The sequence below is a fragment of the Haliaeetus leucocephalus genome, unplaced genomic scaffold (assembly GCF_000737465.1).
Source record: "Haliaeetus leucocephalus isolate CR32 unplaced genomic scaffold, Haliaeetus_leucocephalus-4.0 Scaffold181, whole genome shotgun sequence".
Taxonomy (NCBI): Eukaryota; Metazoa; Chordata; class Aves; order Accipitriformes; family Accipitridae; genus Haliaeetus; species Haliaeetus leucocephalus.
Genome location: NW_010972617.1, coordinates 445,758 through 469,512, shown reverse-complemented (window position 1 = coordinate 469,512; position 23,755 = coordinate 445,758). Strand labels below are relative to the sequence as shown.

The following is a 23,755-nucleotide window of genomic DNA, read 5'->3' as shown; positions in this document are numbered from 1 at the left end:
CGTGCAATAAAGTTGAAAGAAGGTCTGCGTGCCCTATTTAAAGGGACTCCTACTACTGTTTTAAAACTATTTTAAGAAGACTTTAAGCTAGCATTTCTTTCAACACTTAAGCATGTATTCGTTCTCTGATAAAAAGAGTTAGCAAGGGATTTATTACATCACTGGTTCGTCTCGCAAGCTCTGCTTGTTTACTACCCCTGTAGTCATAAATTCAAGGCAACAACAGAATAGGGATTCAACTTTCTTTTTAATCAGACAGAGGAAAGTATCATTTCACTGGCATGTTGCTGGCTTGACAATTACTGGAGGAGCAGTTACCCAGTTGCTGGAAGTCCAAAGACCCTCTGGCTCCCCTTTTAATGGGGACTATGTGACATGAAAGAAAAAGAAGCCAAACTAAACAATAACATCTACCTTCCAATCTTATGCAAGGAACATGATCATCTTCAGAAGACTTCCTATTTATAACCTCCTAACTACCACGCAACCCCAAATATGCTACACACTATGCAACAGAACTTCAGAGAAACCAGTGCCTGTGCCCTAAAGCAAGTACACTTTTCCAACTGCGATGGCTAATTTAAAAAGGTATCATAGAATCATTTAGGTTGGAAAAGACCTTTAAGATCCTCGAGTCCTACCATCAACCATGCCCACAAAACCATGTCCTGAAGTGCCTTGTCTATTATTACCTCCACCTACAAATTTTGTCTTCTGTATAGTCATGCAGCATATATTGTATGTTGTTAGCTATTTAGCTTGCCCCCAATGTCAATATGTGTCAGTCATACTTTCAGCACATGAATTCACTCACACAATGTTTCTCATCCCTGTTCAGGTTAAAAATCTAGCCTTGAAATTGAATTGAAAGTAATTTTTTTCCAATCTTCCACCCTAATTACTTAAACCAATGATGACTGTTAATATTGCACAGCTCCACAAACCAGACCTATTTAATCAGTCACACAGCTTCCATTTTACATTTAAGGATTCTCAGCAATTGACACATACACAATCCATTTTACATCCATTAATGAGTGGATGACTGCATGCAACTTCCTGACAGCCTCCTTCTCTGAAGGAGAAAGTGCAGCTTGATTACAAGCCACCTCTGTATTCTATTTCAACAAATGAAGTTGGCGGGCAGTGGGGGAACTGTTTAAGTTTAGAGTCACAGGCTGGCAAACATCAGAGAAGCTGAAGTGCTACATCGATGCACCTCCTTGCATCCTGGATGCTAGCCTGCCCTAGCCAGAGTAAGTCTTTAGGAGCACTCCTCTGGTACAGAAGTAGCCAGCAAGCGGTTTACAAGGTGGAGTGATTCTGAGGGCAGACTAATCAAAAAAACAAACAAAAAAAATCTTTTTCCCAGCCAAAACCAATTCCTTCATCTGGTTCACTGTGTAGCCATGTGAACAGTCCTGCCACACAACAGAGGAAGAAACAGAGGGTGGAAACAAAGAGTCACATCTGCTTCAGCCAGCTTAAACAGTACTGCATCTGAATGTCAGACAAGAAATAAATGAACAACTGAACTACCAATTGAAAAATAAGAAATGAAAAAGCAAGTATCTTCTCCAAAATTGGGGAAATTTTTTTCTGTGCAAGGGACCGACACCAGTTCACTGTAGTGGTTGGGTTGAAATACTGTTTGAGGGCATACTTGCCCAAAGATGAATTTCATTTTTAATAGACTAGCTAGGAATAGAAAAGCACATGACAACGTAAACTAACTGGTCAGGCAGTGGACCTTGAAGATGTTCCCTCACATTTTGAATTGACCTTAGCTACAGAAACAAAATTCATCAATGATGCCTGGCATCAGGTGAAGGCAGCTAGCCCATAAAAACCAAATTTGGTACAACAATGTTGCTGTGTTTCACATTAGACATGAACTGCTGTTGATCAGGTCTAATTGCTACTGTGACATAATAAACAAAAGCTAAATGAAGGAGCCAAAGCACACAGGCAATCTGAGAATCTCTCTCTCTACATAGCTAGAGAATTTTATTTTGTCATATATTCTCCATAAAACACGACACATAAGGGTCACTCAATAGTTTTAAAGTCACGTAGGGAAACAGCAGACTTATCAGCCAACTCTACGGTGTAACACAAGGAAAAGAATGTCGGGTGCTCTTCTGCCCGCTTACCCTCATCTTACTGCTTTCTACCTGTGGGTGGAATTCCACAGCAACATCAGCCCATCCAAGAAAGAGCTTCTGCTGTCCCACCCTCCCTGTTGCTCCCATTTTGCAGTCCCGCCCTTCCACTGCACCGGCACTACCGCTGGCACAATCACACACTGACCTAATTCAGGGCACTGAGCAAAACCTAACCCTCCTAAAAGAGAACCCATTTTTAGCTGATTCAGCTTCTTAAAATGGCTTGCCACTCAGCTGAAAAAGCATCACAGCCAGCACATGACAGAAGACCGATGAGACAATGGCAGCCCTGAGTAAGCTCAATCCAAGCTAATGGGGACTAGCAGCCTTAGAACGGAGGAGTTTGTTATTAAGATGTAGGTTTGGAGGTCTGCCAACAGGCATATCACTCAGGGCTCTGCCCAATAACGCATTAGTACCTCAGGTTAAAGAAAGATTTACGTCAAGAAGAGCATGCTAAGCACAAGTGATGGAATGAGGTTCACTCCTGATTTTCTTCACTCATGTGTTTTTAAAACTCCAATCCGACTCACAGTTCAGAAGTTACTTCAGCAGGAAGATAGTTGGGAAAAGCATTTTTGGAAAATAAAACAATGTAGCTAGGAACTAAGCCCACAAATGGATTAAACCAGCTGCTCAGCCTTTGCTTCTCAGTTCTGCCTGTACTTAACACTCATCACACCTTCTTGTGGTAGAAGGCAATTCAAAGGAAAACTGCACTATATTCTAACAATAATTACAACAACTACCACTGTAAAATTGGCATAATTCCTATCAGTGGAACAGACTAACAGAAGCGGGAGTTGCAACACCTGTGAAAAATGTTAAAGACCCAAGACGAATTCGGTTGCAAAAGCATGGCTTGCAGCTGAAAGCAGCACTGAGAGAACAGAAACACAGCTGGGAACAAGGGTGCTGGTAGAATAGTTGTGGAATAACTGAACAGTCCCAGATCCACTTAAAGCATTTGACTCAAAGAAACCAAAACATGAGCAGACCCTCACAGCAAGGAAAACAACCAAATTTAAATAATGAAATTATATACAAGTCTGCTCTCCCTTTTCTGCCATTTCCTTTCCAAATGAATGGTTCAAAAAATTTTGACGACTACTCTGTAGCTTAGATTCTACTCCATTAAAGGCAATGTAAAATCTTTCTGTCTCTACTTTCAAAACCACTTGACTTTGATAATTTTCTAAGCTGTAACCTAGCAAGAACGTTAACTTTGTCTATGCAAATGAAGATGTGTAATGAGCAGAGAGCAACATTTTATCACACTTATGAGAAACAAACATGTTGTTATCACAGTTATATATATCACAAAAGCAAAGGCCAGAAAAACAATAAGGTCTTTGGAGGGATGATGCTACAGACAATTAAAGGAAAGGGATATGCTTCTTAAAGGACATCATAAAAACAATGACATGACAAATCACGACAAAACCTGCTGCTTTAAGGGAAGCAGTCACTTATTAATGACAAAAAATTAAGATCAATACAAGTAGGAGAATGCTGACCTGGTTCCTACTGCTAAAAGTTTCACTGTGCAAGATCATTACAGTACCAAGCATCTTTTTTCCAATCTCAGATCGTGAGAAAAGAACACTTCATTAACTCCTGTTAAGAGCAAAAAGAGGAATTCTCTTCTGGTTGGAAAATTTATGCATCTGTACGGAGCCCCTTCTTCTTTGCCTGGTGTGCTAACAGCTCCCCCTTCTGTTCTAATCGACTTTAACCATCTTTCAGAGCACACGCATACTTTCCATTACTATAAAACTGGTGTATCTGCGAAGGACGGACAATCTATATTATGCCCCATTCCCCTTAATACATACATGTCAAAATACCATGCCCACATTTTATAAGAGAAATACAACCATAACCCATTCCCAGAAGCACTCTTCTATTAAAAGCATTTTCAATTACAGCACTTCAGTTTCAGTACAAAAAATACTTCCTCTTTGTCCTAATCAATGTTCATATTTAAGTCTGCATTCAAAAACTTCTATGCTTCATATGAAACAGTATAGAAAGAACCCAACAAGTAGGTATTAGACACAAAGAATCACCACTCTCAGCTCAGTGCTCCATAATGCACTTGGTGATAAAATTAATTACCATCTTGCACCGTGTTTATGTTGAAGCTATGCTACTATCCCAGCACATTACTTAGTTTAGCACTACGGGCCCAAAACCAGAGGACCCTCCAACGGGTTCCTGAAGCAGAAAAGTGAATTAAATCCAGGCTTTGCAGTTGCTCCGCACATGCTGCAGTAGTCTACTACACACAGTACCACCATTAGCTGACAAAACCTCACTAGCATAAGCTTTTTCAGATATTTGGAGAAAAAATACAGCAAAGTACCTTCAACAAAAGATTGAGAACTGAGGATTTAAAGCTTCAGCTTGCACCTCTTCCTTCAGTGGACTGAACACCTGAGAGAGGGGGTATTTGGGACAAAGCCCAATTGACAGCTCTTCCTCTCAGCTAACTCTGTGCAGCTGCAGGTTCCTTAGGGTGCCAGGTAGAGGCAGCTGCTGCTCCCTGTGGGTACCCTTATAGGAGAAGGCTGAGCACCCAGCCCAGGCCACACTGGCAGCCTTGCACCTAAACCCATTGCTGGTTCTAGCCTATAATTCCGAGACAAACACCCTGTGCCTCCCTTACCAGACACTGTATCCGACAAGGTAAGATGGAAGAACTGCACTTTGTGCTTAATACGTGAGGCAGTAAGCCTAAGGGAAGCCCTTCAAACTTTGTGAGGGTTCATCCCAGAATTTAGGCCAGCTATTTAAAAATAACAACCGAGGAATGACAAAACCTCTCTACTGAGTGCGAGGGAGGTACCCACGTGAAGGTGAAACTGTTCCTTTTATTACGAGAGTTCACGTTCGTCCACAACCAACCCAGGAGCTGACCCTGCCGGCTCGGTTCGGCCGATCTTCCAGGCCTGGGGGCTTCCACCACAGACGCCCGGCCGAGCGTGACAAGGCCGGGCAGCCCGGCCTCCCGAGGCCAGGGGCAGCCCGGAGGCTCTCCCTCCTCTGAGGAAGAGATACCTGGAACCGCGCAGGGCTGTCAGAACCGGTTATTTCTCAGCTACCGGGCCGCCAACGGCGCCGCCGGACCCGCAACTGCGCATGCGCCGTAACGGCTGCCGGGGAAACGGGGCACGCGACGGCCCGCGCAGGCGCCGCCTCTCCCTTCCCCGACGGCGAGCGCCGCGGCCGCCTGGCGGCCGTGACGCGATTGCGTCAGACGCAGCCTCGACCTGGAACGGGGCGGGGCGGGGAGGGGGGAAGGTAACGGCGCGATTTTTCAAAATGGAGGCGCCGGGGGAGGGGAGCGGCCGCCGGGCCCGGGATCCAGCAGTCCTGGGCCGAGGCGGGCGATGGAGGGCGCCGTGATGGGGAGCCGAGGTCCTGAGAAGAACCCATAGCGAGACCGGGGGAGAGCGGGCCAGCGCCATGGCGACCTGCATCGGCGAGAAAATAGAGGTGCGGAGCCCGGCCCCCTGGCTGGGGCCGCCCCGCCATTTGCCAGTCGGTGGCGGGGAGAGGCCAGGCGGGGGGGGGGGGCGTCCTTCTCCCGGGCGGTTTATTTGTGGGAGGCGGCCGGCGGGGGGCCGGGGGAGCGGGCGTAGGGGGTTGAACCGGCCAGGACCGGCGTTCCCCCCCCCCGCCCCGGGCCGAGCCGTGAAGCCATGTTTCCTCACCCACGGGGAGGTCGTCTGTGGAAAGCCCCAGGCGTTCTGTGTTTTTGCGGGGCGGGCGGCGGTCGCTCCCCAGCCGCTGCCATAGCAGCGGGAGGCGGGTGTCCGCCGTTCCACGGGAACGGCGGGAGAGACGGCGGGAAGGTGGCCCGGTCCGACCCGACCCCGCCGCGCCGTACCGCCCCGGCCGGCGCCAGTGGAAGCCGGTCGCTGAGCGGAGAGGACGATGCCGTGGGGGGTGCTGCGCGGACCCGCCGCGGACCGCCGCCGCGCCCCGGAGAGCTCCGTCCAGGTACCCCCCGGGGGGGGGGCACCTGGGGGTTTGTGCCGGCGCTGGGGGGTGTGGGGTCCCCCCGTCACTCGGGGCAGGGGGGTGGGAGGGTGTCTGCATCGGGAGAGAGGCTTCAGAGCCCGGGCTGGGACTGACGGCGGTGATTTGTTCGAGTTGCAGGATTTCAAGGTGGGGAACCTCCTGGGGAAGGGCTCCTTCGCTGGGGTCTACAGAGCAGTATCCCTGAAAACCGGTCTGGAAGTGGCTATCAAAATGGTAAGGCAGCCAGCCAAAGAAGCCTCAGTCTTCTGAGAGACTGAACAAGGGCAAGCCGCAACAGGTTGGGCTTCTGCGGTTGGGCATTCGTGCCTGGATGGCTTGTTTGTATGTAACCGATATTTAGATTAGGATTCGATCCTGAACGGTGCAGTACAACCAAATAGACGGTATCGATAACTAATAGAAATGCTTACAGCATTATTAAAAGAACGTCAGCTCATATATTCAACATTGGGTGGACAGTCAGCCCTGTAATTCTAATTCAGACATTTGTGACCGCAAAAACTTCATTTAGAGTCCATGTGGCTGGAGAGGTCCTGGAAAAAAATGTCTTGGAAAAATTTCCCCCGCTGCCAGGACAGACTTTGTTAGTCAAAGAAACTTGCACCTCACAGGTGTTTTGCCAGATTTACTTAGAATCTGTAATGCTTTATTTTATATTTATATTATACTTCATGTTAGTTTATGTTTAGCCACTTTTTTAATGTTAACTATATTTAGCATATCTGCCTGGCAAAAGCAGAATTGGGTTTCTCTGCTTCAGTATTTCAGAAATGTTTTTAATTGGTGTTCGTATTAAAATGTTAATACTTGTCTACTTTGAGACAGTCGTTTGTTCCTCTGTTTATCGATGATAATTGTTCATTAAAAGCACATAGTAGGTTAAACTATGTGAAAACTTGCTTACATTTAGAAGTTTTCAGGCAAACATGCGTTGGACATTTAAAATGTCAAGTTCACTTGAACCTAACATGTACATAATCAGTGTTGCAGTGCTTTAAAAATATTGTGATCCATTTACAGATAGATAAAAAAGCCATGCACAAGGTTGGAATGGTACAGAGGGTTCAGAATGAGGTGAAAATACATTGTCAGCTAAAGCATCCATCTATAATTGAGGTAAGAATCATGTTTTTGTAGAGAGGACTATACATGTGACTTGCTGTATAGTCTACAAAATGTATTTTAATTTTTTCATTGTTTTGTGTTCTAGCTTTACAACTATTTTGAAGATAGCAACTATGTATACCTGATACTTGAGATGTGTCACAATGGTGAAATGAGCAGATACATAAAGAACAGAAAGAAACCCTTTTCAGAAGAAGAAGGTGAGGGTTTTTTTTCTGTGTAGCTCTGTTTGCATTAATGATTTGGCTTATTCAGTAAATACTTAATTCTAGTGAAGGGGTAGTTTTAAATACCCTGCCATCACTCTGAACCAGTCTGTGTATCTTAAAATCTTGTGATAAGTGGTAATCTAGAGATTAATTACTATTACACGTATTCACTTGAATTTCTGTATGCCTTTGTTTCTGTTTATGCCATTTTACAGCAGTTTGTGCTATTTGGGGTGTAGAAAAAAATAGACAGCGATCTTAGAAGGTAGAGGTATATAGAAGGTAGTGCTTACCTTTGTACATAAAAGTATGTTGAAGTATAGGTCAAGACTGGGAAGTTCCACAGAGGAAATCTGGCAGCTTCACATCCACAGATTTGCTTTCTTTGTGTTACACCTCTTCTCCTCAGTATTACTGTATTACATGTCACCAGTTAGAAAGCCTTCCAGATTATAGTTTGCCTATTGTGGTATCGTTGGTAATATTTACTGTGTTCCAAGGTGTGCGGAAATTAAGCAACGCAGTTAACTGCATTATCTTAAGGGCTGAGTTAGCAAGGAAATATCCAATTTGACACTTCATCTAGAATTTTTGAAGGAGTGGCAGCTGAGGAGAAATTCTACTATGGTTTTATTTCTGTTTCTTACGGAAAGCACTGAAAATCCTATCTTTCATTGAGAGTTCGTTGTCAGAGTAATGCTAAAACTTTTGAATAGTATTTTGAGAAAGAAGTCTTGCAAAAAAGATTAATTTCACTTAGGAATTTACTAACATTTAATTTTCTTACTGTTGAGATAGAGGATTTCAGTTAGAATGTGGGCCACTGAAAGCCTAACCAGAACAGTGCGATTAAAAAAAAAAAAAAAAAAAATGCCAGCAAAGCCAGCTGCAATGTATAATGTTTGCGGGCACAGCCAAACAAGCTGTTCTGGTTTCAGCCAATCTGGATCAGTGGTTATTGCCTCTACTGCTTCCAGACTTACCATGCTGGTCATCTCTTGCACAGTCCTTCCAGTTTACTTGCTTCTCTGTCAGTTTCTAATCTAATTCTGTGAAACTATTACAGATATGGATTTTTCAGAACTGTTCTTAAAATTGCTGTAATTGGAACATCATAATAAATGATGCTGTTTCAGCCTGGATGAGTTTTTGTTACTCCTGCTGTAAGCTAAAACTCTTGAATATTCCCTGAATTTCTAATGTAATACAAGAGAAAGGCTGTCCCAACTTCGTCAACGTAGAAGTTTTTGAGAAATTGGAGTACTACTAGCCTTGCCGGTTTGCTAATAATGATAAATATCATCCAAATTGTCTCTTATATTCTGTAATCTGCACATAGTGAAGCTGCTTGATTTCATGCATTTGCTGTTTCTGAAAGTGAGGAGCAACGGAACTTTTTAAAAAATTCTTAAGAACCCAATTTCAAAAAGTTTAGGCCAATTGAAAATATTTCCAGTCCTGTTTACATCATTCTGTTAGCAAAGAAACAAATCTGACTGTTGCTTTAGAGAACATTTTTTATGGACTTAGAACATAGTCATGCCATATTGCTTAAAGCAAAAAGCAGAGTTAATTCCAATCTTATTAGCATGACACTTAAACATCCTTGTAACATCCCCATTATTTAAAAACAAAAAAAAAAGGCAAGAGCACTAGCAGACTTCATAGTTGTGAAAATAACAACTTTCTGATTTTAATTTATGGCTAAATCATCTGGTTTTGTGTTTTGACAGCTCGACACTTCTTGCATCAAATTATCACGGGTATGCTGTATCTTCATTCTCATGGAATACTGCACCGGGACCTCACCCTTTCTAATATCTTACTCACCAATAATATGAATGTCAAGATTGCTGATTTTGGACTAGCAACTCAGCTGAAAATGCCTCACGAAAAGCATTACACCATGTGTGGAACTCCAAATTACATTTCTCCAGAGATAGCCACAAGGAGTCCACATGGACTTGAATCTGATGTATGGTCTTTGGGTTGTATGTTTTACACTCTTCTTATTGGAAAGCCACCTTTTGACACTGACACAGTCAAGAACACGCTGAATAAAGTAGTATTAGCAGACTATGAAATGCCAGCCTTTTTATCAAGAGAGGCGCAAGACCTTATACATAGGTTACTTCGCAAAAATCCAGCAGATCGCTTGAGTCTTTCCTCTGTGTTGGATCATCCTTTTATGTCCAGGTGTAGCTCTGCCCGGAGTAAAGATTCGGGAACTTCAGAAGATTCCATGGACAGTGGAAATGCTACCATCTCTACAACCTTCACAGGCTCTTCCAGCATCAGTACCAGTGGTTGCTTGAAGGAAAAGAAGAAGCTGTTGGTTGGACAGCCGCTCCCAAATAAAATAACTTTTTTTCCTAAAAGCAAGAATTCCACTAATACTTCATCAGTAGATGGAAGCGGTTCTTTTCATCAGTGGGGAATTCAGGGAAAAGAAATTGGCATAACTGGCAGGGGAAGAACCATGCAACTTGCTGAAGAGAGACCACATTCACGCTACCTCCGAAGAGCCCACTCTTCAGATAGGTCTGGCACATCCCATAGTCAGACTCAAGGCATATCAAATATTGTTGAGAGATGTCACTCTATGGAACTGCTTTCTAAGCCTAAAGTAGGAACAAGGGAAAATACAGAATGCTTTTCACCTGCAAACAGCTATACTGACATAGGAGAAATATTTAAGGAGAAAACTTCTAGTAGCTCTGGTTCTTTCGAAGGGCAAATATCTCCACCTGTAAAAGATCAACCACAGTAAGAATTGTTTTTTATTAAGATGAAATTTAGAGCTGCCTTATGTTAAATGCATGAGTTTTCCTGTAACTGAGCTGTAGTAAGTGTCCAGAGTCTCTACACTTGTAGCTTGAATACCAAATAGGAGAGGGTGATAGTTGATGCTGTTGCTATGTAGAGGTTTACCTCCCCACTGTCCCTCTTTTAAAGTTCATAGATGCAGTGCATCAGCTAGCTAGATTGTAGCTTTTATTTATCCTGGTAATACTCTATTATTGACTTATTTCCATGTGCAGCAAGTTGAGTATTTCTTTCCCCACAGTAATTGCAGTAGAGAGCCTTGCTAATTGTTCTTTGTAGAACAGACATAGGCTAGGGTAGAAGGCATTCAGGGTGTGATTACCAACACTTTTACTTGCTGCTCTGTTTTTTTTTTTTGTGCTATGCTTCAACAAGATAAAGGGAAAAAAAACCAGATTAAGTACAAGATTAGATGATGGATTATAAAACTGGTGTTCCAGAAAGGAAAGTAACACTCAAAGATAACTATCTGAAACTTAGTCCTGTCCTTAGTTGTGGTTTCTGGGTGAAAATCCTGGCTTCTTTCTATACATTGATGGACTGCCCCAGCTGATACAAACCAACTCAGGTGCCAAATCTACAAGGGATGCTAGGATGTTTTCTGTGTTGTTGGAGGCCTCATCTTTGACTTCTGTGCACTGACTGCTATGCAACAAGAGCCCTCCTTTGTGATAAACTTAATCTGTCTGTGCTCAGAAGTCTGCTTTGTCTTTGCAGAATACCAAAGAGCACTTTCCTATTTTACTATAAGGACTGTTGCCTATCTTAGTTCTTGCATTTCTCTCCACATTAAGTGGCAACTTTGTGTGATGGTTTCATATGCTTTTCTTCTTGCAAATCAGTTCAGGGAAAATGCAAATGAGGACTTTGCCCTGTAGAAAAAGTAAATGGAGTAAGAGGTTTTTCTTGACTATTGGGAAGTGTTTGACATACGTCTCTGTTCAGCGGGCTTGTGCATTCTTTCTAGTTTGAGAAATGTTTGATGAATCAAAAAAGAAAGGATTTACGCAAATGTTAACGTAATGCTTGCTTGTATTCCCCGTGACTTCATAACAACATGCTGAATGTAAATGGGACAGAATATTAATATGAGTGTGGAGATTAACTGAATGGTTACTACTTTTTTTATGTGGTTGATTATAGGAGTGCCTCTTACATCTATAGTTAGCCTGCATAGCAATCTTAAATGCAAGGTTCGAAGACCGAAATTAGATGCTTATATTCTGAGGGGTGGGGTTTTTTGTGATCATTGAGTCCTTGCCAATGCTAAAGTAGAGATCATCACAAAAAGAAAGTACAGACAGGTACAGGCTATGGAGACAGAAAACCTCCCAGGAACTTAGTGTGAATTTACAACAGATCAGTGATTCTGCTGTAACTGTTTTTGTGTGTATTCTTTATTCTTCAGCATGTGGATTATACCTTGAGTTCACCTGTGACTACGTATATGTCATTTTCTAAAAAGCTGGTAAAAATTGTTATAATCTTTGGGATTTATGGTATTTTATATGAACTCAAATTATTTTAGGTGGTAAGATTGCCTACATATTTCAGCTGCGTATTTGTTATGCTGAATGAGATCCACTGGGGTCATGGTCATCATTCCTGTGTCTTCTCTGAGGTTGTTTCCTATACTGTGAATTAAGAACCATGTGTAAGAACAGCCACTGCTGGCAGCAGCCAGCGATGGCTTTTTTTTATCAATGGCTCTTTTTATTCATATACGTCACTTCCAAGAGTCTACTAGTGAGTGCTAACAGGCTTAAATTGTTAGGAATAACTTCTTATTCCGTTTGGAAACAGTATTTTTTTTTTGTATGCTTTACCCAATGAACATTCCCCATGAAAAAGAAGCATGTTCTAAGCTGTCTAGAGCTGTGAAATGCTACCTGCATTTCTTAAATGTTCTAAAAGTGTTGTGGTTTCTGCAGCTGTAACATAACTGTTGTTGTGCAAGTGTCTTTGATGTAATCTTGATTACATGTGTAACTTTTATTTTGCAGCTCAAATTATCTCTGCCCAGTGAAGCCCCAGGTTGGTTTGTTAGAGCAGAAGTCCCAGGCTGAAACAATGCAGCAGTGGCTTGGAAGCATGCAAACAAATGGTGTGTAACTAATCAGTTGTACATTTTTTGCACTCAAGTTGGAGTAGTGACTTCTAACAATTTTTGTGGGTTTTTCTATATTTTATTTCTTTAAACTTGTAACAGAAATGGTATTTGTATGGCTAAGTAACTGTGATACCAGAGCTGGCATCATAAATAACAGTGACTGGATGTTAACAGAGGCTACTGCAGGCAGACTTTTTTTTTTCCTGAATTAAAAGCCTGGAAGACCCTAAACTGACTTGTCACTGTAAAAAATTGACACAGATACTGAAACAGGCAAAATGATTTCCAGCATTGCTAATCTGTAGTATCATTCTTAAGCAAGAAATATTCCATTGAAAACATTGTTTTGTTTGCTCTTTCGGATTAAGCTGTAATGTTTTAGTTTCCTGAGATAGGAATTAATTTCAGAAGACTTTGTAGTTAGCATTCCTCTTAAGCTGTTGGGCTAGTATAATAAACTGTATGTAACCGCTTTCATAAGCGTGAAGAAATTGTACGTTGGATTTGAATACTTAGCTTCCTAAAACTGAGGTAATTATCTCCTTTTAGTATTTTAGCAAAAAAAAAAAAAGGAAAACGCAATTCTAGAACCTGCCATAATTAGTCAGTTGTGGCCTGAAATGTGTAAGTATAAATACGTAACAAAAGAATTGGCAGGTGACTCAAAAGCCCTGTTAATTTAGTTGTGCAAATACACCTTAAGAGAAAATGGGACCTCAGTGAATGAGGGATAATGAGGCTGCAGAAGGAGGGGTGGAGGAAAGGTTAAAAGACACAGAAGGGAAGGAGGTGTTTTTTGTCATGCATCATGTTACATCTTTTACAAATAATGTAATTTAATCATAAAACTAAATCGCAAATCCATTCTAGCCTTTTTTATTTTGATATTACTGGACTCCTTCCCTTCCTGTCTACAGGGAATTGGAATCATATGACATATGGTCTGAATAATCCTATTGAATTTTTGATCCCTTCTCAACTGTTCTGCAACATGGCAGGAGGAGGGAATTACTTGTGTGGGTGAGGTGAAAGTTGATCAAGGGCTTAAATATCAAAACTGGGGAAGCAGTTATAGGAAGTTTAAATACAAAAATAGTTTTTTGTATTTTAAAAAGTGACTGGAAATAAAACAAGGGGTTTGAACTGTGAATTTTTAACATCTTGAGTACTAAACCCTCTGCTTGATGCTGAAACAGTAGTTAGTTAATCTGAAACTTAAATGAAACAGTGCTAGTGGTTATCTGAATGGCAAGTAAACTGTGTTTCAACAAATTAAACTAATTCTTGTTTAAGTACCTATTTGAAATCTTAGTATTTTGTTTGTTGAAGGCCATCATAACTGAAATCTAGTAACCTATTTTAAGGTTCTATATAATCTAGTAATCTAGTAACTATATAATCTAGTAATCTATTTTAAGTAGCACTGGAATTTTGTTAGCACATGTATTGATTGGTACTAAAGTTGTAGCTTAATGCTTTGGACTGAGGATTGAAGAAATCCTGTTCTCCACTTCAATAAGCCTTCTAGGATGATACTTCAAAAAGCTTTTAAAAACACAATAGCATTTTTTTCTTCTGACTGTGACTCTTTGAATCTACAATATACTTTTATGATGCTTTCAGTTCCACTGAGACCGCCTGCAGACCTAACTGGCAACAGTAATGCACATGGGGGTTTCCGGTATCTGGATGTGCAGCAAGATGCATCAAGAAATGCATGGAACACCTTAAAAGATATCAGGAATCATGATGCATCCATCGACTGTTCACATTCTTTGAACCAGAGAAACCCAAAGAAATACATCCCTGGAGTTCTCTGCAAATCTGAGAAAATTCAACCATCTTCTACGTGTGGCCTTTGGTCAACTTCAGAACAAAACCAAACGTGGGGCAAAGAACCACCAGCACATCAGAAACCTACACTGCGAAGTATAGTGTCACCTCTCAATGCTCACAGACTAAAACCAATCCGGCAAAAAACAAAAAATGCAGTGGTATGTATCAGCTCTTAAAATGGAAACAACTCAAGTATTAAATACAGTGTGACTATCTCTTAAAAATAACTTGGTAAATCAGAAGCATTTGTATTTAGAAAAGTTAATCCATAGTCATTTAATTTCAAGTCCTGTTAGTAAGATGCATCTTGGGTTTTGTATATGGAATGCTTGTGGTCGCTTCCTGCAAGTAGTGACATGGCATTGCTTTTAGCTGACAAGCAAAGAAGCTGTGGGTAGACATAACAAATATTAAGTGCATATATACTTTGTACAGTTCTAAAACTCTGTACTGCTTAGCTATACAGTTGACATAGTTAAAATCTTAAATGCAAACAGATCAAACACTTTTACAGATGAGATAAATAACTGGATTAGAAATGAAAACAGTCTTGCTCTCAAGTAAAAACTTTAATATTTTTCCTATAGTGCTGCTTTTTCCCTGTCTTGTGGGTGGGAAAGCAAAACAAATTCCATTAATCCTTACTGATGACATAAATTTTCTGGTTGGTTTGTTGCTGGTATCACCCTTTTGTTCCATTTCTTATGGTCCTGCTCATCCTGTCCTGTTTCCTCCTGCCCCCCAATTTTTTTTTTTAAAAAAAGAACATAATAGAGCTGACCTGTCATTGTTTGATTTGTCACTTAAGAAACCACACCCTCACTGACCAGGCTTATAACCTTCAGTCATGTTGAAGTGTTCTGTTTGAATAGCATTAATAGCAAAATTTACTGTGATAAGCATTTATAAGTTTGCAGTGCATTCGAGGAAGAAGAAAACCTTTTTTTAAAAGCATTTGTGGAATGAAATGATATCTTATCTTGCCAGAAAGTAAAGGTCTTTTTGTTTCACATGTATATTTAATATATTTTAGGTGAGCATTCTAGATACTGGGGAAGTGTGTATGGAGTTTCTAAAAGAACACCACTCGCAAGAGCTTGTGAAAGAAGTTCTCAGAATATCTTGTGATGGAAATGTGGTGAGTATGTTTTCAGTTTCTTCACTGTTGTATAAAGGGCTTAGAGCATTCTGTTGTTTCAGAGTTTTTTTTATTTTCATTTAAGTGATTATTTGTTTGGAAGTGCAATGTTTCCATATGCACAGCTGTAAGCTCCCCCCCCCCCCCCGCCCCCCCCCCCAGTACAGCCATACAAATATAGGTAGCAAGCAATTACTTAAGAGCAGATTTGGACTTGACTTTTGGAATAGGTGAAGTATTGTTGAAAAACTGCTGCTGTTAAATAATTACTTAGAGAATAGAGTGTTCATGGTAAATTACAGTAATTAATTCAACTGTGACTTATTTCCATACCTGCTAAAAGTAGGGAGTGCTGTAGTAAGAGGCAACTGTAAACACATTTTTTTCCCTTTTTGTAGATTGCAGTTTATCATCCAAATGAAGGAAGAGGTTTCCTTCTTGATGACAGACCTCCTGCTCCTCCTGAAGACATCTGCATGTATGATTTTGACAACTTGCCAGGTAACCTGAAATTTATTTTAAAATTATGATTATTAATGTGGTTAAGTGAATCTTGTTTGAGACTTCTTAGCTTTTAGCCACTACTTTTCAGATAACTGTGAAGATAAAACTCCTTTCAGAATAAGATTCAAACTACAGTTTAACTGGAAACTGTATTTTGAAACTTCACAAGAAAGCCTAAACCTACAGGTCTTAATTCATTTTGTATGGAAGTTATAAGGAGTCACCTACCCCTTTACAATGTAGTGTACTAAAATTAAAGCTTTCATAATCTTCTCCTCGTTCATATTGGAAGCTGTTTAAATATGAGTGGAAGAAATATTATCAGGTCATTTTTTAAAACAGCAGCTTTACTTTGTGCTTCCTAATACTCTTAACTTGGGGAGGAAGGGGAAAAAATACATACTTTAAAGCATTGACAGAGTATTTAATGTAAACAGCTGAAGAAAAAATATAAGCTAACTGTAAGCTTTTAAGAGACAAGCAGACTTCTCTACTAATTAGAGATCAAAGACAGGTTTCACCTAAAGCCAGGAAGCCAGCTGGACCACGATATCTAGTGAAACAGTATATGCAGCACTTTACTATGTTGTTTAGGTTCTGAATTATGTTCATTGAAGCTATTCAAGTGAAGCTGTTGAAGACGCACACTTTTCTAAACGTTGGTGGAAATAAGTTGGTTTCTTTGAACGTAATTCTGTTAAGTACTTAAATATTACTTATAACCTTCAGCTATCAAATACGTATTTTAAATTACTTCAAGTTGGTGCAAAGTGTTTAATCTGATGACTTTTTGGTAAAGGTTTTTAAATTTTCTTTTGTAGAAAAGTACTGGAAAAAATACCAGTATGCAGCCAAGTTTGTGCAGTTGGTAAGAACAAAAACCCCCAAAGTTACGTTCTACACAAGATATGCCAAGTGCATGTTGATGGAAAATTCACCCACTGCAGATGTTGAAATTTGTTTTTATGATGGTATGTATTCATTTTTGCAATTATGCAAATAGTTATGTTATTAAAGCTGCACTAAAATATTGCCAAACATGAAACAATGAACACTTCAGGTTGAAGAAAATACTAGAAACTTTTTTTTGCCACTCTGCCTTTATTCTAGCACTAGGAGTTCAGTTTATTATTCATTAGTTCCTTCCCGATACCTTCTTCAGGGACTACATGTTGCAAAAATGTTATTTAAATTATGCCTTGTTTTTATTGATGAGCTCTTCTTTGCATCTACATTTGATAGTCAACCTACTTAGTGAAAGGTGTGTCCCTGCTCCAAGCTTTCCATTAACTGAGGTAATAGTATTACGAAGAACACTCGCTCGAGATAGCAGTTGGCTGCCTTTTCCAACTCTACCCTTGATAAACTAGACTACACTGATGATTGTTTTCTCACTATAGACTATTGTCAACTAGTTTGATTTGCCACACGTATAGATATACCCCAACAGAATTTATGACAAAAAAAAAAAAGACTTAGCAGCTTTGTGATTCAGTGTGGAACTGCTATTGAAAGAATGGGCATCTTTTTTAAAACTGTATTGAGATACTAATAGAGCCTAATTAACCAATCTTTGGCAATACTGTTAGAGATGTTAATTTTGTCTCAGATTAATGTCTAGAAAGGTAGTTATTAAGATATGTAATAAATGCATTATTCAGCCTATTTAAGTAGTGATCTGTGGCCATAGAGGGCATTCCGTTGATACCACAGTTGCAATTTAAGTGGCTTTTTATTTCTGCTAGACATAGAGCTCATGCAGGAGTGGTTTTATTCTTGCAGTAATTAAGTCAGTGAGATACACTTCAGTAGAGTAGAATGTAATGGCAGAAATCTGTATTTCATAGATGTTACACAATTCACACTAGAAATTTTTGCTTTTTACAGGAGCAAAGATACACAAGACAGCTGGTATAACTCGCGTGATTGAAAAATCAGGGAAGTCCTTCACTTTGAAAGGAGAAAACGAAGCGGGTTTGAAGAAGGAAATACAAGTTTATATGGATCATGCAAATGAGGTAAACTTTTATATAGACCTTTTCTCGTGCAAAGCAACCTTTTGAAAAATCAGTTTCTCTTTCACAAATGTGCTTTCAGTGTTGCTTTTCATATTTTTCATTACACTAATAAGGAGGGATGATAAAGTGTTTTTTGGAAGAGCAAATATCAATGTAGAGGTAGCAGTAACAATGCTTCACAATGAAGACTGTTGGAGGAAATTCTTACTAGTGTGTAAAGCAGGTTTGCCTGTATGGTGAAAGGATTAAACAGAACAGTTGAAGCTGCTTTATACGTATAAAGTTTTAAAAAAAAACCCCCCCCCCCCCCCCAAGCCAAACCAAAAAAACACAAAACATAGAAACCTGCCAGGTGTTTAACTGGCCTTCCTACTGTACTTTCTTGTTTCATGTCACCCAATTAGCAGTCACAAGTAATTTTTTGTCTATGAACTTAGGAAGCAGTAAAAATATAGTACAAAATTCTGTTCTGTTATTTTCTGGAAGAGAATTCAGGGGTGTTCTAGACCCTCATCTAGTCCTGCTAAAAGGGGAGGAGATGTGATTATTAAGAGCTTAATTCCAGATGTGCTAAAGTTACGATGGAATCTTGCTGTAGTATAGATTTTTGAATTGCCTCCATGGTATGTGAGTGCAGCTATAATCGATATTCAGTACCATTGAAAAAAATTTCCTTGTGCAGGCTCACCTGCCACACTAAACATGTATGAAATAGTTATACTGTTCTCAGTTAGAACTTTAAGAAGCTTCTTCTAATTCCAGGGACATCGTATATGCCTTGCACTGGAATCTGCTGTCTTGGAAGAAGAAAAAAGGAGTGCAAGTGTTCCATTTTTTCCAATAATTGTTGGAAGGTAGTATCTTTCACCTGAAAATACTTACGCATTTGAATATTCCTACTAAGCATCCTTATGCAGCTGATGTTTGCAGAAGCCCGGGTTGCTTAACAGAGGCTCATAGTCATTAGCAAGATAAATATTAACTTGATAGCATGTATGAACACCTTATTTTGGACTTGCAAAGCCTCCTTTGATGCTAGGACAACATACAGTTGTGGATTTAGACTAAACCAGGCTAACAATTAGCATGTGTAAAAACAGTTCTGCAGAAGACCAGTGCCATCAAGTGCTTTGTACAGTCCATGGTAAGCTAAAGGAAAAGCTATGTCTCCTCACTTGTTTTAGTCCCTTTTGGACAGACCTTTTCCCAATTTGTCTTATTATTTTTCCAGAAAACCTGGCATTACTGAATCGCCACAGGCTGTAGTACCTCCACTGTTGGACAACACAAACTGTTCAAAAGAAGTTATGGCACTGGATAGAAATATAGCTGCCAGTTCTACTCCAGTTCAGATGCCAAACTGTACTCCTGTAAGTACACAAGAACATACAGTAGAGACTACTCTCCAGTAGGAATTCAAATATAGCTGTTTTATTTGAACTAATGGAATTAAATTTCTATGGACATAAGCTTTTATTAGCCATTTGTGAGCATATTGACTAGAAATGTTAATTTTGATTTTAACTAACTTTTGATATCTGGATTTAAGATAATCTGAAAAATCAAAATCCTCCAGAACTTTACCACAAATGCCTCCTGGGAAGATAGTTTGAAAGTTGCTTACTCATGTTATGCAGCACAGTCTTCAGTTTGTTTTGGAGAGCTCTGATGTGTCCTCAGGCCTTCATTATAGTGAATGGTAGTCACAAACGATATTAGCATTTGAGGCTATTGTTCTGAAATGATCAAGTGTTAGTGTGTGTTTAAAAAAAAAAAAGTGCAAGCATAAATGTATTTATATGTATAGCCAACAAGGCTTTGTGTGCGATTTCATCTAGCTTGTTTAAAAGACCCACCGAGCTTCAATTCCTGCATCACAGCCCTGATAAATCTTCCCCAGCTGACTGAATGATATGGGGGTCTTGGCACACTGAGTCTGTATCATCTGAACTTTGAATTTACATGGGTCTGCATCTCTTTGATTGTGTAGCACATGTCCTTAGTGCAGGATCTGCCAGTTTCTGCTTGACTGGAATGAACCTGGCAACAAAAATTCCTTAGGGCTTCAGTACTAGTGTCAATTTTTTACACTGACTTAAGGTTACCCATCACCAGAGTTCTAACTTGAGGGTTCAGCATTCAAACTCATTCTTTGTTTGCCATATAGCACTTTCACTGTTTGCTTTCTCTTCTGAAGTATGTACTTCTAAGGAAAACACCACACTATCTGGTTGCCTTTCTGTGTTACTCTTGACTTTTTTTGTCAGTTTGTTTATAATTGAACTAGGTCTGGATGTCCTGAGGTGCAGCTTGTTGTTTCTTTCAGGTTCCTGTAATTATCTGGATCCTGATCTCTTTCCTGACCAAGCTCTCCTATTTCAGAGGCATCCCCTGACTTGCATCTTTTCACTGAACCCTGAATCTTAAATACTGCTAAGCACACCACCTCATCTCTGTCATCTCTGTGACTATGGGAGGAGGTATTCGAGTAGTAGAACTTTTATAGAAGCAGATGTGTTTCTCCTAGACAGTAGTGGTGGTGGTGTTGTCCTAAAGGCCTCTGATGTTTGCTCCTCTGTTATTCTTAATTCATCACTTTTTGCCTCTCTAAACCTGTAACAGACACTGTATGTGCCGTAGAACTCTTCTATTAATGTTTAATATTCTAGTTTCCAATTAATAACTATGTCCATATTTTGTAAAATATTGGCCAAGTGGTCATCTGAATGAGGGCTGCTTTATAATCTAACGTGCTGAACATTTTTGCTGAAGATAGACAGGGTTTTCTGTCAGTCAGATAAGGAAAAATGGGGGTTAAGTAGAAAAAGTCTGCTTATGGAAAGCAATTCCTTTGTGAGTACAGGGAAGTGGTAGAAAAACTCTCATAGTACTGAGAAAGTCATACGAAATCCTGTGGGGTTTTTATAATGTAATGCTGTTAAATGAAGCATATGGGCTAAATCTGTCTGTATATATGAGAAGATTAGAACAGGTGGGAATTGACCACTATAGTTGGTATATAATCAGTCGGATTAATACTAAGGCTGCTAATACTGTGCATTTCTGGGTTTTAGGTGGTGTCGTATGAAAAGTCTACTTTTATGACTAACACTGCTGAAACTACATGCTCCTCTGTTCATCAAACGGAATGCAGTCCAAATTCAGCCCAACTTTTAAAATCTGTCTTTGTGAAAAACGTTGGTTGGGCTTCTCAGGTGAGAAATGAATACTCATAAAGGAGGGAAGTCTGTTCTTTTTGCCTATTAAACTTGAGATACATATTTTTCAGTCATTAACTTTAAACCTGATTTGTGAGGAATACATTCAGTTGTGCTTTGCTACAGTTTAAATCTGGTATGTGTAAAGATCCTTCCAAACAAGCGTCTTGGATAAATACCATGATGAACTACATAAGTAGAAGAAACCAAAATAATAGTTCTGTATTTCAGTTATTACAATCCTCCTGTCATAGTTATTGCCTGTTTCAGTGCCTTGTCATTTAAATTTGACTAGTAAAAAACTGAAGCTGTTCAACTTCTGTCTGTTCACTAATATGGATGTAAAGGTGTCATGACATCGTGTTTTTAACAGATATGTACCAGATCTGTACAAGAAGAAGAATCTGCCTGTACAACAAGAAAAGCTGTTTCCTTACATAGAAATTTTTCCTCTGCTGTTCTGTGGGACTAGCTTTAGATTTAAAAAATGGTTCTCTGCAATCCAGATAAAGTGAGCTTCCTGTCCTAACAGAGAAAGTTTGCTTTATATATATAAACTTCAAAATGTATACAGCTGTGAACTTTTACAAACGGGCCTTCTATTTTACGTTTGGTCCTATTTAAAATTTCTTTGGGAGTGGTTAAGCCAGAGGTACTTTATTTAACTGTCATTGCAAAGGATGACTGAAGGCGAGTACCTGAAACCTTAGGAAGTCTGATTCTTTAGACTGCATGACACTACTTACTCCGAAGTAGTAAATGTGCCGTCTTCATCTTTAAAAGACTGACCAAAGTGCCCAAGTCACTTCAGCAATTCTGAAAAACTTTCAGCTACAATTATTAGAAAAATTCTAGGTACATAATCTTGTATTTTATGTCCTCAAACCATAATGCAACTTCTCTCATTAGCTGACCAGTGGAGCAGTATGGGTTCAGTTTAATGATGGATCCCAACTGGTAGCCCAAGCAGGTGTTTCTTCTATCACTTACACATCTCCAGATGGCCAGACAACTAGGTGAGTCTGTTACTGCTCAAAAAATAGTTTTGTTTACTGCTAGTGTAAGGCTGTTATACACAAGGTAAACTTCACAGCTGCTATTTGTTTTGTTTTGTAAATATTAAAACTTAGCTTTTCAGTCACTTCTCAGTTGATTAGCTTATATAAGCTTAATAAGTAAAGAGAAACACCTATAGCTTTGACTGAACTCTGGGTAATGAATAAAAAAAGCTGGGAAGGCATCTACTTGGTCTCTAGAGTATAGCCACGATTCATGTATGGGGAGAAAAGTAAGGTTTTAATACTTTTTTTTTTTCTCCCCTCAAAGATACTGCTAGATTAGGGAGATAGCATGCCAACATTGATGCACAGACCTGAAGCGCTCAGGTGAAGCTTTATGTATCTTTTGAACACTGGGCACTTCCCCTACAAATACAGCTACTCTGTAACACCCTTCCTCTGTGCAAAGTTTGAGACGGTAATATATATACATACAGTCTGCTCAGATATTATTGCAGTTTTAAACACTGTTTAGATATTTTCTTCATCTGAAACACTTTTTTCAGTTAAATACACATAGGGAAGGGGGGGCCTGGATTTAAGCTATCAAACTCCAATTAATGTGTCTAGATGTACTTAAAACCTACTTGACTTAGTGGTTTTCCTATTTACAGGCAAGTTTTGAAATGATTATATTGTCCTGAAAGCAAATTATTTCAGGCATCTAACTTTTTTAATGCTTATTTGCCTTTCTAGGTATGGAGAAAATGCTAAGTTGCCAGAATACATCAAAGAGAAGCTACACTGTCTGTCTTCCATTCTTGTGATGTTTACCAATCCAGCTGGTCCTCACTGATTAAAGCAAAGTAGGTGTCAGGACACAAGAGCTTAATAAACTCACTGACTTTCAAGTAAAGTGACTGATCGTACTCAGCTTACGCAGAAATTCTTCAAAAAGCTGGTAAAAAAAAAAATAGGAAGGGAAGGGTTGCTCTGTTCATGTGTAGCAAATAGCTTGTTGAAGTATCTTACAAAACATGTTTTTCCTCAAAATGATGGATAAACTTGCCCCAGCAAAACTCTGAGCAATTTGGTTCTAGATAGCAGCAACTTTCTGGAAATAATCTGAATCTGTTGTATTTTTTTTCTTCCCCCGCTGCTTACTCGGTGCCAACAATCAAGGAAAATGCATCTGTGCTGTTTGAGTGTTTGTATTTGTAAATAACTTATATTTTTATGTCTTGCAAGTAATATATGTAAATATGTATATGTTTTATAACTGTTTTTATTTTTTTTTTGTAGCAGCAGCTTTAACTTCCCTGCACAAGCATTTTATACAAAAAAAAAAAATAAATGCAGTGGTAATCATCCAGATCTATTTATTTGTTTCATGTTCAAGTGATGGTTTATTAAGAGCCCTTTCCTCTAAGTATTAAGCTCAATTTATAACAGGAGCTGACCGGGTATCCATAGAGCATCATATGTTGGGAGTTGAGGACTGGGTGAAGCTTGGGGAGAAACAGTGTAAAACTGTTGCACAAAGTTCCTTTGAATTCGCTGA

The 23,755-nt window shown here is 39.6% G+C and overlaps 1 protein-coding gene across 1 annotated transcript; it reads left to right on the top strand.

Annotated features, from left to right (window-relative positions):
• The first annotated feature begins 5,633 nt into the window (after positions 1 to 5,633).
• On the top strand, positions 5,634 to 23,050 carry PLK4 (polo-like kinase 4). Its single transcript, XM_010564504.1, has 16 exons — positions 5,634 to 5,663; positions 6,330 to 6,425; positions 7,233 to 7,328; positions 7,423 to 7,537; positions 9,280 to 10,312; positions 12,376 to 12,476; positions 14,106 to 14,476; positions 15,352 to 15,456; positions 15,855 to 15,957; positions 16,782 to 16,931; positions 17,848 to 17,978; positions 18,741 to 18,832; positions 19,210 to 19,348; positions 21,053 to 21,193; positions 22,106 to 22,212; positions 22,951 to 23,050. The coding sequence occupies exons 1-16, from the start codon at positions 5,634 to 5,636 to the stop codon at positions 23,048 to 23,050; spliced, it is 2,910 nt and encodes a 969-aa protein (XP_010562806.1).
• The last annotated feature ends 705 nt before the right edge of the window (positions 23,051 to 23,755 follow it).

Excerpts from the sequence above, each read along its gene's own strand:
- PLK4 (XM_010564504.1), top strand. The coding sequence starts at position 5,634 with ATGGCGACCTGCATCGGCGAGAAAATAGAG. Across the intron at positions 12,477-14,105 it reads TGGAAGCATGCAAACAAATG|TTCCACTGAGACCGCCTGCA; the intron begins GTGTGTAACTAA and ends TGATGCTTTCAG. Across the intron at positions 21,194-22,105 it reads ACGTTGGTTGGGCTTCTCAG|CTGACCAGTGGAGCAGTATG; the intron begins GTGAGAAATGAA and ends TTCTCTCATTAG.